This window comes from Macaca nemestrina, chromosome 13 (assembly GCF_043159975.1).
Source record: "Macaca nemestrina isolate mMacNem1 chromosome 13, mMacNem.hap1, whole genome shotgun sequence".
Taxonomy (NCBI): Eukaryota; Metazoa; Chordata; class Mammalia; order Primates; family Cercopithecidae; genus Macaca; species Macaca nemestrina.
The window spans coordinates 26,022,905-26,041,562 of record NC_092137.1 but is presented as its reverse complement, the minus strand read 5'-3'; the positions used below and the strand labels follow the sequence as shown (position 1 = coordinate 26,041,562).

Here is an 18,658-nt window from a genome sequence, read left to right as displayed (position 1 = left end):
TGAGACAGAGTCTCACTTTGTTGCCCAGGCTGGAGTGCAGTGGCGCGATCTCAGTTCACTGCAACCTCTGCCTCCTGGGTTCAAGCGATTCTCCTGCCTCAGCCTCCCGAGTAGCTGGGACCATAGGAGCTCACCACCACATCAGGCTAATTTTTTGTTGTTGTTGTATTTTTAGTAAAAACGGTGTTTCAGCATGTTGGCCAGGATGGTCTCGATCTCTTGATCTCGTGATCTACCCACCTTGGCCTCCCAAAGTGCTGGAATTACAGGTGTGAGCCACCACACCTGGCCTTTAATGACTCATTCTTAATTATGAATGTGCAGCCTGAAATCAACAATCATTTGAGGAAGGCTTTCAAAATAAAATATACAATAAAACAAGGGGGAGGGGGCAAAAAGGGAGGACTTGAAAGGAAGAGAAAACAAGAAATAGAAGAAAGCATCAAATAAGCTATCCTCCAAGAACAGAAAATAGTGCATTCAAAAAACAAGAATTTTAAAAAACAAATTTATGCCAGGCATGGTGGCTCACACTTAAAATCCCAGCACTTTGGGAGGCCAAGGTAGGAGGATCAATTGAGCCCAGGAGTTAAAACCAGCCTGGACAACATAGTGAGGCCCAGTCTCTACAATAAATTTAAAAATTAACCAGATGCAGTGGCACATCCCTGTAGTCCTAGCTACTTGGGAGGCCGAGGTGGGAAGATCACTTCAACCCAGGAAGATCACTTAAGCCCGGGAGGTTGAGGCTACAGATCACGCCACTGCACTCTAGCCTGGGCGACAGAGCAAGACTCTGTCTCTAAAAAGAAAAATCAAACAAAAAAATTTAAGGACCAGGCACAAGGACTCACACTTGTAATCAATCTCAGCACTTTGGGAGGCTGAGGTGGGACAATCACTTGAGCCCAGTAGACAAAATGAGACCCAAGTATACAAAAAAAAAAGAGAGAATACATTAGCCAGGTGTGGTGGTGGTATGCACCTGTGGTCCCAACCACTCAGGAGGCTGAAGTGGGAGGACTGCTTGGGCCCAGGAGGTTGAGGCTGCAGTAAGACTCTCACAAAGCTGGGTGACAGAGTGAAACCCTGTCTCCAAAAAAAAAAAAAAGGTTAAGGAATAGACAAGAAAAAACTACTAGAAATTAAAAATATGACAGCTGAAATAAAACCTTCAATATAAAGGTAAAAAGATAAAATCAAAGAAATCTCCCAGGCAGTAGAACAAATTAACAAAGTTGGAGGCCAGGCGCAGTGGCTCAAGCCTGTAATCCCAGCACTTTGGGAGGCCGAGACGGGCAGATCACAAGGTCAGGAGATCGAGGCCATGCCGGCTAACCTGGTGAAACCCTGTCTCTACTAAAAAATACAAAAAAAACTAGCCAGGCGAGGTGGCGGGCGCCTGTAGTCCCAGCTACTCGGGAGGCTGAGGCAGGAGAATGGCCTAAACCCGGGAGGCAGAGCTTACAGTGAGCTGAGATCTGGCCACTGCACTCCAGCCTGGGCGACAGAGCGAGACTCTGTCTCAAAAAAAAAAAAAAAAACAAAGTTGGAAGGACCTGAAAAGGCCCACCAAGTACCCAGAACAATCAATTTATAAAAAAAGACCCACCTACCAAGGTACATAATTATGAAATTTTTTATTAAGAATTTAAAAAAATTAGAAATCTTCCAGAGATAAGCTAGGCTACTATAAATAAATAATTACCCTACTAATAAAGGATAAAGAATCAGAATGGTATCAGAACTGTCAGCAACTAGAAGACAATGGAGTAATGTTTTCAAAGTCCTACGGGAAAACTGTTTTCAACCTAGAACTCTATGCCTTGTAGAACACTCAACTGAGTGAAAAGGGAAGAATTAAGACACCGTCAAACATGGAAAGCCTCAAAACATTTCCTTTACCGTGTACCCTTTTAGCAAAAAGCTACAACAGGATGATATGCTCAAAGGGAGTAAACCAACAAAGAAAGGTATTGCAAAAAAACAGGGTATCACATACAGGAGAGACACTTAGGAAATTCCCAAGGCATTAATTGTGCAACCAGGCATAATTAATAACCAGTCCATTATTGAAGCAGGACAGAGAAAATATCTAACAGAGAGGTATCCAGGAAAACGATATAAACCAAAAGATTATTTATCTGGTGGTTTGGCTATGCGGAAATTCATTTTGAGAGGTTGCTGGAGTACATAGGAAGATGGAGATTAATCAAATAAAGAGGACTTTTTAACTTCAGAGGAAAGGAAATAGAGTAGGCTACTTGACTAAATGGAATATTTATACAGGCATAGTAATGTAACCACTGCATACCAATTTAACAAAGAATTAAAATAGAGTGGGATGAGATTATAAAAGGTTAAAATTCTCATCTAGGCCACACACGGTGGCTTATGCCTGTAATCCCAGGCTGAGGCAGGAGGATCACCTGAGGTGAGAATTTCGAGACCAGCCTGGCCAACATGGTGATACCCCATCTCTACTAAAAATACAAAAATTAGCCAGGCTTGGTGGCACGTGCCTGTAACCCCAGCTACTTGGGAGCTGAGGCAGGAAAACTGCTTGAACCCAGAAGGTGGAAGTTGCAATGAGCAGAGATCGTGCCACTGCACTCCAGCCTGGGCAACAAGAGTTAAACTCCATCTCAAAAAAAAAAAAAAAAAGAGGAAAAAAAAAACTTTCAGAAAGCACAGTGTAAATTATGGCAAGAGTCAACCACTAAGTCAATTTTCATTCCTGTCAGGTCATACAGGATCTCTGAAACCTTGGGAACACCTACATCATCTGATTAACTATACGAAATTAGGTGAGGGGGAAAGGCCTTCATATTCAATAAATGGTACGGGAGCAACCAGACATCCCTTCCACAAGCAAAAAAAAAAAAAAAAAAAAAGTCAACCTCAACCTAAACCCTACACCACATACAAAAGTAACTCAAAATAGGGTCACATGTAAAATATAAAACTATAAAACTTTTAGGAAAACACAGAAGAAAATATTTGGGATCTATGACGGACAGAGTTCCTAAACACCAAAAGCATGACCCACAAAAAGAGAGAAAAGTTCGAAAGCATGATTTATAAATCAGACCTCATCGAACTTCCAAAAGTTTGCCCTGTGAAAGTCCATGTGAAGAGGATGAAAAGACAAGCTACAGACTGGAAGAAAATATTTGTAAACCACATATCCAACAAAGGACTAGAATTTTATTTTATTTTTTTGAGATAGTCTCACTGTTGCCCAGGCAGGAGTGATCACAACTCACTGCAGCCTCAACCTCCCTGGCCTCAGCTGATCCTCCCATCTCAGTCTCTCAGGTAGCTGGGACTACAGGTGCACACCACCACATCCAGCTAATTTTTTTCTTTTCTTGTAGGGATAGGGTTTCACCATGTTGCCCAAGCTAGTCTCAAGTGACCCACCCACCTAAGCTTCCCAAAGTGCTGGGATTACAGGCATGAGCCACTGCACCTGGTCAAGACTAGAATTTTAAGGGTACAAAGAACTCTCAAAACTCAAAAGTTAAAAAACAACCCAGTTAGAAAATGGACAACCATAGGAACAGACATTTTCCCAAAGATAGCAAATAAGCACATAAAAGGACTTTTCAACACCTTTGGCAATCAGGAAAATGCAAATTAAAAACCACAATGAGATTATCACTACATACTTATCAGAATGACTAAAGTACAAAATAGTATGATAATGTTATCAAATGCTGGTGAGGATGCAGAGAAAGTGCACTCATACACTGCTGAAGATGGGGGTGTAAAATGGTATAGCCATTCTGGAAACAGTCTGGTAGTTTCTTATAAAACTAAACATGCAATTACTATGTGACCCAACAACTGCAGTTTTGGGTGTTTATTCCAAAGAAATGAACATTTATGATCACACAACCTCTACACAAAATATTCCTAGCAGCTTTATTCATATTAGCTAAAAATTGGAATCAGCCCAGATGTTCCTCAATGGGTGAAGATTAAACTGTGGTACATACCATGAAGTATACTACTCAACAATTAAAAAAAGAAAGAAAGAAAAAAAAAAAAACAACTACTGGGCCCAGCACCCAGCACGGTGGCTCACGCCTGTAATCCCAACACCTTGTGAGGCTGAGGCAGGTGAGGCAGATCACCTGAGGTCAGGAGTTCAAGACCAGCCCAGCCAATGTGGTGAAACCCCATCTCTACTAAAAATACAAAAATTAGCTGGGCAAGGTGGCGGGCGCCTGTAATCCCAGCTACTTGGGAGGCTGAAGCAAGGAGAATCACTTGAACCCAGGAGGCAGAGGTTGCAGTGAGCCGAGATCGTGCCATTGCACTCCAGCCTAGGCAACAGAGCAAGATTCTGTCTCAAAAAAAAAAAAAAAAACCTAATGATACACACAACTTGGATTAATCTCCAGGGAATTATACTGAGTTGGGGGGTGGGAGGGAGCCAATCCCATAAGGTTACATTCTATATGATTCCATTTATATAACATTTGGAAAATGACAAAATTTTAGAAATGGAGGACAGTTTCATAGTTACCAAGATTTGGAGTGTAGAAATATCGGGAGGCTATGATTATAAAAGCACATGAAGGGTCCTTGTTTCTTGGAACTGTTGTAAATTGACTATGGTGGTGGATACATGAACCTATATGAGTGACAAAATTGTGCCAAATTTAATATACACACAAATGAATAAAAATAAAACTGGGGAAATTTTAATAAAGCTGGTGTATTACACCAGATATCAACATTCTGGTTGTGATGTTATAAGTTTCCCAAAACTGTTACCATTGGGAGAAACTAAGCAAAGTGTACAAGAGATCCCTTTGTATTATCTTTTACAACTACAGAAGAAATTACAATTATCTTAATTAAAATTTCAATTCAAAAAAGTCTGTACAGAAGCATTGCTAATTATATGAAAGAAACAAATCAACACTGTTCTTTGTTCTAATTTTCATATTATGTACTTTTTGGGTCTCCAGAATAATGGTTTTTCCATTTTCTAATGTTTTACAACCTTGGAAGCTCTGTTTCTGGGTCATATTTGAAACACAGCATTCTAGGCCAGGCGTGGTGGCTCCCACCTATAAATCCCAGCACTCTGGGAGGCTGAGGCAGGCGTACTGATTGAGCCCAGGAGTTCGAAACCAGCCTGGGTAACATGGCGAGACCCCGTCTGTTAGTTTTTTTTAATCAATAGTAAATAATAAATAAATAAATAAATAAATGTAGCATTCCATCAATAGATGCTGTTTTCCTCAAAAATATTTTTCAGCTCTGGAAAGAATAAACATCAAGCAATCATTTATGCTTGCAACCCAAAATACATTGCACTGCCTTCAAATAAAAACGTTTTTCTCATTTCAGATTTCCCTTAAGACTGAGTTTTCTGCACTAAAATTTTATTCGAATCAACTTTTCAAACTCCCTTTTTTTTTTCTTTGAGACGGAGTTTCGCTCTTGTTGCTCAGGGTGGAATACAATGATGTGATCTTGGCTCACCACAACCTCTGCCTCCTGGGTTCAAGCAATTCTCCTGCCTCAGCCTTCCTGAATAGCTGGGATTACAGGCATGCGCCACCACGCCTGGCTAATTTTTGTATTTTAGGTAGAAACGGGGTTTCTCCATGTTGGTCAGGCTGGTCTCAAACTCCCGACCTCAGGTGATCTGCCGGCCTCGACCTCCCAAAGTGCTGGGATTACAGGCATGAGCCACCGCACCGGGCCTCAAACTCCTTTTCTTACACTCCAAAGTTAATGAACTAATTTCATAAACCCTCAATTATTCATCCATTTGAAGGAACCACCTCTATGACTTTTACAAGACTTTTAGTCTTCTGGGTTCAGATAATGTCCTGTTAACCTCAACATCCTTTGTAACTCCTTTAAACTTTCTTTTTATATATAAAATAAAGTTTTAAAAAGCTGGCCTTGGTGGCTTGAGAGGTAGAGGCAGGAAGACTGCTTGAGCCCAGGAATTCGATCCAGTCTAGGAAACATAGCAAGACCCTGTCTCTACAAAAATCAAATAAAATAAAAATTAAACTTCTCCTTTATGACTTAACCATCTCAATAGTTTCCCCATGCAAATCTCTTCAGCTAATCATACAATTCATACTTTGTGCTAAATAATGGTCTCTTATTTGTAAATCAACACTCAACAAGCTCCTACTCCTCTGTTTACAACTACTGTGACAGCTCTGCCTGGGCAACCTTCTACTACTAAAAGTTGAAAGAGATTGCCAATATTTCTCCTATCGGTCTCTCCCTTCTGCAAACAAAACAAGAATGGCGGTATTTCCTTTGCCATGCTTGTGTATCACTATCCACCACAATCCTTGAAAAGAAAATAATTATCCCTAACATCATCGGCTCTTCTCTATTATGCTCTAAGTTGGTAAAGGACAAGTAACCTGAACAAAATTCTTGATATTTTATTCTAAGACTTGTTACTTCCCTATTCTTGCCCCTCCAAAAAAAACAAAAAAAAAACAAAACCACAGCAACTCTACTTTTCAAATTGAAATTGATGAGCAGGAAGACTATCATTGATTTTTTTACACACAACAATGAAATTCTCAGAATCAGCAATGTGGTTATGAATAAGATTGGCTGTAGATTCTTATAAAAACTCCTGGCCAGGCACGATAGCTCATGCCTGTAATCCCAGCACTTTGGGAGGTCGAGGCAGGCAGATCACCTGAAGTCAGGAGTTTGAGACCAGCCTGGTCAACAGGGCCAAACCCTGTCTCTACTAAAAATACAAAAATTAGCCGGACATGGTGGCGCATGCCTGTAATCCCAGCTACTTGGCAGGCTGAGGAAGGAGAATCATTTGAACCCGGGAGGTGGAACTTGCAGTGAGCAGTGAGCGGAGATCGGAGATTGATTGCACTCCAGCCTCTGCGAACAAAAGTGAAACTCTGTCTCAAAAAAAAAAAAAAAAAAAAAAACAACTAATTAGCCATGTGGCCTTTTGGCCTTCTGGAAGTTACTTCACCTCACCAGTCTCAGTTTTCCCACTTTGAAAATTCATTTAAGGGTTCATTCCTGCACTAACATTCTGTGATTCTAACATTCCAAGAAGGTCTATGTAGATACAGACAACAAAAAGACACATCTGCCTTCAACATCTGAAAGTACAGACCAGTGATACTAAAGCATGGGAAAGTACCATAAAGGATCCTCTTGATTCACAACCACTAGTTAACAGTAGCTAACACCTGGAACAGGAGGGGCTGTCTGCATTCAAATGCTCTTTTAGGAGAGCTGGGTCAAGTGTTAGTTTTTTGGGTTTTGTTGGGCGGTGGGGAAAATATATCTAAAACATTTAGCATTTAAACCGTTTTTTAAAACACAGCATAAAACATAACATTAAATTTGCCACCTTAACCATTTTTAATGTGTACAGTTCAGCAGGGGTTAAGTATATCACACCATTGTGCAACAGATCTCCAGAGCCTTTTCATTTTGCAAAACTGTAATGCACTGTTTTATACTCATTAAACACCTTCCTATTTCCTTCTTCCCCAGTCCCTGGTAATCACCATTCTTTCTGTTTCTATGAATTTGACTTTAGATAGCCTCATATCCATATAAATGAAACCACATAGTATTTGTCTTTTCATGCATTTCAAACATTTTTAAGTGTACAATTCAGTGGCATTAAATTAACACTGTTATACAACCATCACCACTATTCCTCTCTGGAACTTTTTCATCCTCCCAAACTAAAACTGTGCTCATTAAGCAATAACTCCCCATTATCCTGTCCCCCAGGCCCTAGTAACCACTATTTCACTAATTTGTCTACTACAGGTACCTCGCACATTATTTGTCCTTTTGTGTCCAACTCATTTTACTTAGTAAACTATTTTCAAGGTGCACCCATGTGGCAGTATGTTAGAATTTCCCTCCCTTTTAAGGCTGAAAAATATTCCATTTTATGTGTATACCACATATTTTGTTTATCCATTCATCCACTGATGAACACGTGAGTTGTTTCCACCTTTCAACTATTGTGAATAATGCTGCTATGCACGCTGGTGTGAAAATAGCTGTTCGAGTCTTTTTCGTTGTTGTTTTGAGACAGGGTCTTGCTCTGTCACCCAGGCTGGAGCACAGTGGCACAATTATCAGCTCACTGCAACCTCCGCTTCCCGGGTTCAAGTGATCCTCTTGCCTCAGCCTCCCAAGTAGCTGGTACTACAGGCATGCACCACCATGTACAGCTAATTTTGGGGGGTTTCTTGGTAGAGACAGGATCTCACCATGTTGCCCAGGCTGGTCTTGAACTCCTGAGCCCAAGTGATCTGGCCTCCTAAAGTGCCGGGATTTACAAGCATGAGCCACCTTGCCTGGCCCTGTTTGAATCTTTGATTTAAATTATCCTGGATATAACTTGAAGTGAGATCACTAGATCATATGGTAATTTCCTTTTTAATTTTTTGAGAAACCACCCTATTGTTTCTCACTGTGGCTGCACCATTTCACATTCCCACCAGCAGTGCACCAAGGTTCCAATTTCTCTACAACCTTATCACTTGCTTTTGTCTTTTGTTATTATTGTTATAACTATCCTAAATGGTCACAAAATAACATCTCATTGTGGTTTTGATTTGCATTTCCCTAATTATTAGTGATGCTGAACATCTTTCCATGTGCTTATTGAGCATCTGCTTATCTTCTTTGGAGAAATACCTACATAGGCTTTTTTTTTTTTTTTTTTTTTTGAGACAAGAGTCTCACTGTCGCCCAGGTTGGAGTGCAGTGGCGCAATCTCGGTTCACTGCAAGCTCCACCTCCCGGGTTCACGCCATTCTCCTGCCTCAGCCTCCCAAGTAGCTGGGACTACAGGTGCCCGCCACCACGCCCAGCTAATTTTTTTGTATTTTTAGTAGAGACGGGGTTTCACCATGTTAGCCAGGATGGTCTCGATCTTCTGACCTCGTGATCCGCCCGCCTCGGCCTCCCAAAGTGCTGGGATTACAGCCGTGAGCCACTGAGCCTGGTCAGCTTTTTTTTAAAATAGTAATTATGAAACACTTCACAAATTTGCACATCATCCTTGCGCAAGGACCATACTAATCTTCTCTGTATCGTTCCACCTTTACTATATATGCTGCCGAGGCAAGCACTCTGGATAGTTTTTTGGGGTTTTTAAAGATAGAATCTCACTCTGTCATCCAGGTTGGAGTGAGATGGTACAATCATAGCTCACTGTAGCTTCAAACTCCTGGACTCAAGTGATTCTCCCATCTCAGCCTCCTGAATAGCTTAGACTACAAGTATGCACCACCACACCCAGCTAATTTTTTATTTAAAAGCTTTTTTTTTTTTTTTTGTAGAGACGGGGTCTCGCTAAGTTGCCCAGGCTGGTCTCGAACCCCTGAGCTCAAGCTATCCTCCTGCCTCAGCCTCCCAAAGTGCTGGAAATATAGATGTGAGCCACAGCACCCAGCCTAATCAATCATTTCTAAAATGCAGATTAGTGGAACTAACCTACTCTTTCAAAACTTAGCAGAATCATCCTGACGACAAAATGTATATATTATACCTCTCTTAGGGACAAGAGGCTTTACCAACTTCATTTCTTACATGGAACCCAGAGACTCCAATTCCCAATGAAAAATATTCCCTGTGAAAAAAGGAATAAGCCTAGTGGTGGAGAAAGGATTAATGACACTGAAAAGTGGCACATCCAGTATATAAACAGCCCACTAAAAACCTGTGCTTTGAACTTGTAATTCCCCCATCACTAAGTAATGCATTCCTGAGCTCATACTACCAAGATGGTTATGGTCAAATCAACAACTGAAATCTTCTCATCCAAAAGTTGTAACTCTCTTAAGACTACTTTTCAAACCTTTCAATTTTTTTCTTTTTATTATTTTTTTTTTTTGAGACGGAGTTTTGCTCTTGTTGCCCAGGTTGGAGTACAATGGCACGATCTTGGCTCACCGCAACCTCCACCCCCCAGGTTCAAGCGATTCTCCACCGATTCTCCTGCCTCAGCCTCCCGAGTAGCTGGGATTACAGGCATGCGCCACCACGCCCGGCTAATTTTGTATTTTTGGTAGAGACAGGGTTTCACCACGCTGGCCAGGCTGGTCTCGAACTCTGACCTTAGGTGATCTGCTTGCTTTGGCCTCCCAAAGTGCTGGGATTACAGGCGTGAGCCATTGCACCCGGCCCCAACCTTCCAATTTCTAAGAGCAGTCTTGCCCTATTAAGCCAAACAGTTAATATTCCTTTTTTTTTTTTTTGAGTCAGAGTCTCACTCTTGTCGCCCAGGTTCAAGTGCAGTGGCATGTGCTCGGCTCACTGCAATCTCCACCTCCTGGGTTCAAGCAATTCTTCTGCCTCACAGCCTCCCAAGTAGCTGGGGCAACAGGCACGCACTACATGCCCGGCTAATTTCTGTATTTTTAGTAGAGATGGGGTTTCACCGTGTTGGCCAGGCTGGTCTTGAACTCCTGACCTCTGCTGATCCACCTGCCTCAGCCTCCCAAAGTGCTGGATTACAGGCGTGAGCCACTGCGCCTGGTCACAGCTAACATTCATAAGTCCGATCCCAATCTACTTCATATAATGATCAGAAAGTAGGTAAAAAGGAAAAATTTTAAATAAGCTACCGCCAATTCGTATTAAGAGGATCTTGATTGTACCACCTGTCTGCCTACCTGCGTGCCTTCATTAATTATTTATCGTGCATCCATTAAGTGCAGGTACTCTTCCAGGTGTTTAGCATACGAGGGGGAAAAAAAAAAAAAGACAGAGACTTCTGCCCTTGTGCAACTTATATTCTGGTGCCCTTGGATGCGTTTTGAAATTGGTTGAGTATAACATACCAGTAATTTGTTCTTTGCAGCAGTCTCCAATAAATCTGACCATTTATATAACACATAATTTCTAATATGGATGTATGAGAATTGAAAATATATAGAAAAATTCAAATACAGTAGTCTTTGTGAACACCATCCTATAAATCTATAAAAACTATTTCTTCAAAAAACCAACAGCCAATAAGAAATTTAAATGACCGCACCTAAAATAATGAGGGCCTGCCTTATTTTGGCAGTCAGGTCCTTCTGAACACCTGCAAGATAACTACTTCCATACAAACCTCGGGATGTTGTTTTTGTTTTTTCACACAGAGTCTTGCTCTGTCACCCAGGCCGGAGTGCAGTGGCGTGATCCAAGCTCACCGCACCCTTGAATTCCTGGACTTAAGTGATCCTCCCACCTCAGCCTCCCCTGTAGCTAGAACTACAGGAACAAGCCACCATGTCCTGCTAATTTTTTGTTTTTGCAGAGATGGGGGTCTATGTTGCCCAGGCTGGTCTCAAACTCCTTACCTCAAGTGAACTTCCCAACTCAGCCTCTCTAAGTGCTGGGATTACAGGTTTGAGCCACCATGCCCAGCCCTCAGGATGTTCAAGTGACCACTAAAAAATTTCATTATAATTTATACTTAGAGAATGCTCTAGATTTTAAAAACCCAGCCAGACATGATGGTGCTCCCCTGTAGTCCCAGCTACTTGAGAGGCTGAGGAAGGAAGATTGCTTAAGCCCAGGAGTTCGAGGCTACAGTGAGCTATGATTGCACCACTGCACTCCAAGCTGGGTGACAGAGTGAGATTTAATCTTTTAAATAACAACAACAACAAACCCTAGTCACATGGTAAAATTTAACACATTCCTAAAAGTAGTCTACTTTCAAAGTATTTCTAGTCATCTGCACATTGACCAAGTGGTTACTTAACATTGCTTAGACATGTACCATCCAGTATGGTAGCTACTAGCCACATGTAGCTATTAATCACTTGAAATACGCCTCTTTAAAATTTATGTTTTCATTACATAATATACATCCATGTAGAAATACACCTAATCTAAAATGAGATGAGTTTTAAGCATAGCTTACAAACCAGAGAAAAAGAATGTGAAATATCTCAACAATTTTAATTTTTTTTTTCCTACAGACAGGGTCTCACTATGTTGCCCAGGCTGGTCTTGAACTCTTGGGCCCAAGCAATCCTCCCACCTCAGCCTGCCAAAGTGCTGGGATTACAGGTGTGAGCCACTGAGCCTACCCTCAACAATTTTTAAATCTTGATTACACAATAAAATGACATTCTAGATATGAGTTAAAATATATTATTAAAATTTACTTTGTAGGCCGGGCGCAGTGGCTCGAGTCTGTAATCCCAGAATTTTGTGAGGCCGACCGAGATGGGTAGATCATCTGAGGTCAAGAGTTCTTGGCCAGCCTGGCCAACATGGTGAAACCGCGTCTCTACTAAAAATACAAAAAAATTAGCTGGGTGTGGTAGTGGGCACCTGTAATTCCAGCTACTTGAGAGGCTGAGGCAGGGAGAATTGCTTGAATCTGGGAGGCAGAGGTTGCAGTGAGCCGAGATCATGCCACTACACTCCAGCCCGGGCAACAGAACGATACTCCGTCTCAAAAAAAAATTTTTTTTTACTTTTTAAAATGTGACCATTTGGCCAGGTACAGTGGCTCACACCTGTAATTCCAGGATTTTGGGAGGCCAAGACTCCATCTCAAAAAAAAAGAAGTGGCTATTAAAAGTAATATATGTGGCTCACATTATTTCTTTTGAACGGCACTGGTTAAATGCAATGGTAGACTTCTTTTTTTTTTTTGAGACAGAGTCTCCCTCTGTTGCCCAGGCTGAAATGCAGTGGCACTATCTCAGCTCACTGCAAGCTCCGCCTCCAGGGTTCACAAAATTCTCCTGCCTCAGCCTCCCGAGCAGCTGGGACTACAGGCGCCCACCACCACGCCAAGCTAATTTTTTGTATTTTTAGTAGAGACGGAGTTTCACCGTGTTAGCCAGGATGGTCGCGATCTCGTGACCTCGTGATCCACCCACCTCGGCCTCCCAAAGTGCTAGGATTACAGGTGTGAGCCACAACACCCGGCCTAATGGTATTTTAAACCTGTGGACAGAGCTAACATATGAATGTGTTCAAGCTGTACTCAGAATCATTTATTTTCTCAACTTACACTATTCAACATCTTATATATGAAAACATTTTAATCTGAAAGTATGAAAATGTCAGAGTCTAGGCCGGGCGCGGTGGCTCACGTCTATAATCCCAGCACTTTGGGAGGTTAAGGCGGGTGGATCACCTGAGGTCAGGAGTTCAAGAACCGCCTGACCAAAACTACTTAATTTTTGCCTACTAAAACTACGTAATTGGCCAGGCGTGGTGGCGTGATCCTGTAATCCCAGCTACTCAGGAGGCTGAGGCAGGAGAATCGCTTGAACCTGGGAAGCAGAGGTTGCAGTGGGCAGAGATTGCGCCACTGCACGCCAGCCTGAGCAACAACAGCGAAACTCCATCTCAAAAAAAAAAAAAAAGAGGGCGGGCATGGTGGTTCCCACGTGTAATCCCAGCACTTTGGGAGGCTGAGGAGGGCAGACCACCTGAGGTCAGAAGTTTGAGACCAGCCTGGCCAACATGGTGAAACCTCGTCTCTACTAAAAATACAAAATTAGCCAGATGTGGTGGCATATGCCTATAATCCCAGCTACCTGGGAGGCTGAGGCAGAAGAATCACTTAAGCCAGGGAGATGGAGGTTGCACTGAGCCAAGATCACACCATTGCACTCCAGCCTGGGCAAAAAAAAATGAAACTCCATCTCAAAAAAAAAAAAAAAGAAAGAAATTGTTTAGCGGAGTACCAACAAATACTTGGGTACCACAGTGTGCAGGATGTTCAATCCATAAAATAACATCTTCTGCCACACCTCCACAGCAGAAGAGTCACATATTCTATATAGAGCTAATATAATATGCACTGTGCTCCTACAAAGTGCGTGACCCTGGCACCATGTGAAGTGCTTTACTCTCACTAACCCATAAAATTCTCACAACTACCCTATGTGGTAGATACTACGACTGACATTTTTTTTTTTTTTTCAGATGGAGTTTCACTCTTGTTGCCCAGGCTGGACTGCAATGGCGCGATCTCGGCTCACCACAACCTCCGCCTCCCGGGTTCAAGCGATTCTCCTGCCTCAGCCTCCCGAGTAGCTGGGATTACAAGCATGCGCCACCACTACCAGCTAATTTTTGTATTTTTAGTAGAGACGGGGTTTCTCCATGTTGATCAGGCTGGTCTCGAACTTCGGACCTCAGGCAATCTGCCTGCCTCGGCCTCCCAAAGTGCTGGGATTACAGGCGTGAGCCACCGTGCCCAGCCTTATTAACACTTTTAAAGAGCCTGAAGCCAGAGAGGTTAAGTAATCTGCCAAAGTTGCACAGCTAGTAGTAACCTGTGGAAACAAGATTCCAACCCAGCAGACTTGATCCAAAATCATCACACATCTTCCCAAGTAAAAGGAATACAAAAATATTATACCATTATCTTACAGGATTGAGTTTTAGTTGGGGGGCATGTACTCTTTACAAAAAGATTGGAGTAGGCCGGGCGCGGTGGCTCATGCCTGTAATCCCAGCACTTTGGGAGGCCGAGGCGGGCGGATCACAAGGTCAGGAGATCGAGACCACGGTGAAACCCCGTCTCTACTAAAAATACAAAAAAATGAGCCGGGCGCAGTGGCGGGCGCCTGTAGTCCCAGCTACTCGGGAGGCTGGGGCAGGAGAATGGCGTGAACCCAGGAGGCGGAGCTTGCAGTGAGCCAGGATCGCGCCACTGCACTCCAGCTTGGGCGACAGAGCAAGGCTCCGTCTCAAAAAAAAAAAAAAAAAGATTGGAGTAGAGACAGTTAATGTTTTGCTTCCTACTCTCCAACCACACTGTTCCTAAGGATAGGTTAAAGTTGACCACATAGCCGGGCGTGGTGGCTCAGCCTGTAATCTCAGCACTTTGGGAGGCTGAGGCGGTGGAGTGCTTGAGGTCCGAAGTTCAAGAGCAGCCTGACCAACATGGTGAAACCCAGTCTCTACTAAAAATACAGAAATTAGCCAGGCATGGTGGCAAGCACTTGTATCAGAGCTACCCAGGCAGCTGAGGCAGAACTGCTTGAACCCCTGAGGCGGAGGTTGCAATGAGCCGAGATCACACCACTGCACTCCAGCCTGGGTGACAGAGTGAGGTTCAGTCTCAAAATAAATAAATAAATAAATAAAGTTGACCACATGAATTAAATCCTCAACCTTACTATACTTTTGTTCTATGCTCCCTTTTCCAGAAAGGCCCTATCCCACCCCTCTGACTCAATTCCTATTAGTCCTCCAGACTTCATTTATTTATTATTATTTTTTTGAGACTAAGTCTCGGTTTGTTGCCCAGGCTGGAGTGCAGGGGCACAATCTCAGCTCACTGTAACCTCCGCCTCCCAGGTTCAAGCCATTCTCCTGCCTCAGCCTCCTGAGTAGCTGGGACTACAGGCACCTGCCACTACGCCCGGCTAATTTTTGTATTTTTAGTAAAAATGGGGTTTCACGATATTGGCCAAGCTGATGTTGAACTTCTGACCTTGTGATCTGCCCGCCAAGGCCTCCTAAAGTGCTGGGATTACAGGTGTGAGCCACAGCGCCGGCCCAGACTTCATTTTAGGTATCATCTCTATGTAAGTCTACTCAAACTCCTCACGATTTAGACTAGGCACTCTTCCTCCCTATGCTTACTACTGTAGCATCTTACTGGAATGCTCCTCAAGGGGTCTGTTGTGTTCATTTATTCTCAGTGCCTAAGAACAGTGCCCAGCATTAGATGCTCAATAAATATTTGCTGACCCATCTGATCACCTAACCCCAGCCAGCTACAGCTAAAAGTGGAGTGTTAAAAGCAAACTTAGTGCTAGGGAAGTGCTAGCGCTAAGTGCTAGTATTCTCTAACCCACAAGTTAGAGAACAAGCCCTAAGTTTCATGAAATTTATGACAAACCAAGAAAACAGTATGATACTCTGGAAATAAGGATTATGATAATTTGCCTCCCAAAAAAGGTGAGCAAAATAAAAATCTATTTAAAAAATGACTTGTCCAATTTAATTTCTGTAAAATTTATTTTGTGAGAACGAAGCAGCTGATATTTGTCACAAAAGAAAACCCAAACCAAATATTTCAGTAACGCTATATAAATTGCTTCAAATCAGCTTAATTTTGACAATTCCCAGAGTTCAAAGACGACTGCAGTTGCTTTTTAAAATCGTCTCAATATAAAATTACATTTAAACATGGGTTCAACTGCACGGCCACAATGCTGAGAGCCATGTGTCTTTTAAGAAATGTATTGGGGAGCGGATGGGTTTCACAATTAATAAAGCACAATTAGCGTCAGCGCCACTTAAATTTTCTACCCAGATTCAAAAGGGACTTTCCTAGAGCTTTCCCTTTTCCTTTCCTAAACGGGAAATTCGATTAAAAAGGTCACTCTTCAGCTCTTACTGCCACACTAAGTAATTCTGAAACACGGTGAAAGTGCATTGTAAGTCCATAGGGCTATGACTGGCAAAATACTTTCCTGTAAATACTAGAGTCAAATAAAATAGAAGAGAGAACTTGACTTCACTCTGTTGGGTTTGAGGACAGAAACTGATCATCTTCCTCAGATTACTGCTTCTGTTGATGTCTCGAAAAGCGCTGAGGCAAATATGCCAGAGTCCCGCCCCAAGCGCGAAGAGCCTCCGATTGTTTGACACATCAATGGATTAGTCAATGAGGGCAACTCACTTTTCCCTTCTAATTTACCTTAATTATCCTTCTCAGAAACCCTCAAGTTTACTCTAAGTTATGAGCATATGGAATCTTCTCTTTGCCCCAAAGTATAAATTCAGGCCTTTCCCAAATAGCTAGTACTGCTTCAATCGCAACCACTGAAATAAATACTTTAAAAATATCACACATCTAGTAATTCCATGCAAATGTGGAAAAAGCCAGTCCAGTCGCCTGAAGAAATAAGGTTCTGGAACACGGTTAAATGGTGCATATTTTGTAACAGAAGGCACTGAGCATAGTGGGAGACTCGAAAGCAAAAGACCGGATGGAAATCATGGGAAGACCCCGCCCCAGTAAGCTCGATGCCGATTCAAACAGTAACTTGGATCTGTCGTTTGGAATCGGAATCACTGAAACAAAGGCGTATATTACGGGAAGCAAGATGTCTGGAGTAAAATAAACGGTTTGCAGCTACCGAGACTGTACACCGTCCTCCCACAGGTCTTACCTATGGTGGAAATAAAGGTAGTATTGAAGGCATCATCCGAAAAACGAAAAAGGACGCAGGTCTTCCCCACTCCCGAATCCCCGATCAGGAGCAGCTTGAAAAGCAGGTCGTACGTCTTCTTCGCCATTGGGAGGAGCGGCTCGGGCTCTCGCCGCCGGCGGCCCCAAGGGATCGGTCCCTCTCACTAGGGCCAACTCCTCACTCGGGCGTTCTCAGGCCGGAGGACCGGGGAAGCGTGGGAAAAAGGAAGGCTCGAGAGGGCGCGGGCGACCTACGAACAGCTTCGGGGAAGCCCCGACAGTGGCGGCGTCCAGTGCCTCCGAGGGCGGCGACCGCGGCTCCGCAGCCTCTCCCAGCCGCTCCGCCCGGTTCCGGGGAGTCGGTCGGGACAAAATGGCCTCCCCTCCCCCCTCAGGGCTTCTCGGCCGGGACGCTCCCACGGGCGAGCAAGCCTGCTCTGCCGTCGAGGAGGCGCGGCGGGCGTGAGGACAGTCTCTCTCGCGAGCAGAAACTCCGCGCTAGCACGCGGCGAGGGCAGCGAAGAAAGACCCCCAAGTCGACGAGCTCAGTTACATAGCCCCAGGAAACCGAGCCGCCCCGGCCAGAGCCACCTTTTCCCCGTGCCCTCTCACGCCGCCGTGCGCGCTGCCTGAGACGCACGCAAGGACGTACGCCCGCCCTTCCCTCACGCCCTAGCCCTGCGGTTCGCCTCTGCGCACGCGCACAAGAGGGCACGGGGCGCGCCGAAGTGGAGAGTGGAATGCTCGGGTATCCAAGCCTCAGTCTGAGGCTGGACCCAGAGGGGAGAAGGGAGGGGCGAGAGAGGGCGAGGCCGCGGGCGCGCTCCCTGTAGCCGCCTGATAGGGTGCGCGGCGTTACGAGCACGCCCCGCGGGAGCCGCTGCTTAGCGACTGCGCAGGCGCAGCCCCCCCTCCCCCGCTTTCCCCCCGAGACACCCTTCCCGAACCCTGCACCTCCTTCCAGTCCTGGGGTCTCCCGCTGGACTGCGCTGCGGTTTCTCTGCCCAGCGTTTGTCGGGTGTATTGAGTTGGAGGTCTTGGCGCAGCGACGGGCTTGGGTGGCCATGTGTTCCCATGTAGGTGGAGCTCGTAAACGCGAGAAAAAACTGCGCCCTGGGTCATTTAATAGCCTCTTTGCTAGAACGAGACGCCTCCCGGCGTGCCCCCTTTCCAGGGCCAGGCCTGACGGGGAAACATGAGTGCTCCATCCCGGTTGACTTCAAGAGCAAGAGTTTGAGATGGAAAAACTGGCCACGCTGCTCGGGTTGGGATGATGTAATCCTCACAACATCTTCCTGGGCGAGGAGAGGAAGGCTGAGGAACACCTGGGCGCAGGAAGAACCTCCCCGCGAAGTAGAAGGGTCTGTGCGGTGCTCAGAGAACCTGCTTCAGGCCTTTGCCGTCCTTTAGGAATCCGGGAGAACCCGAGAGCTCTCTGCAGAGGAGGTGGGGCCTCTGCCTGCCGCCAGAGTC

At 44.2% G+C, this 18,658-nt stretch overlaps 1 protein-coding gene and 1 non-coding gene across 2 annotated transcripts in view; both read right to left on the bottom strand.

Annotated features, from left to right (window-relative positions):
• The window catches only part of LOC105479792 (RAB10, member RAS oncogene family), a 106,700-nt gene extending 88,878 nt beyond the window's left edge, over positions 1 to 17,822 (bottom strand). The window contains exon 1 of the mRNA XM_011738079.3: positions 17,166 to 17,822. Within this exon, the coding sequence (XP_011736381.1) occupies positions 17,166 to 17,292 (127 nt within the window). The 5' untranslated portion in view covers positions 17,293 to 17,822. The remainder of the gene's footprint in view (positions 1 to 17,165) is intronic.
• On the bottom strand, positions 9,031 to 9,137 carry LOC139358040 (U6 spliceosomal RNA). Its single transcript, XR_011612256.1, has one exon. It is a non-coding gene; the product is annotated as a U6 spliceosomal RNA (small nuclear RNA).
• Positions 17,823 to 18,658: the final 836 nt, after the last annotated feature.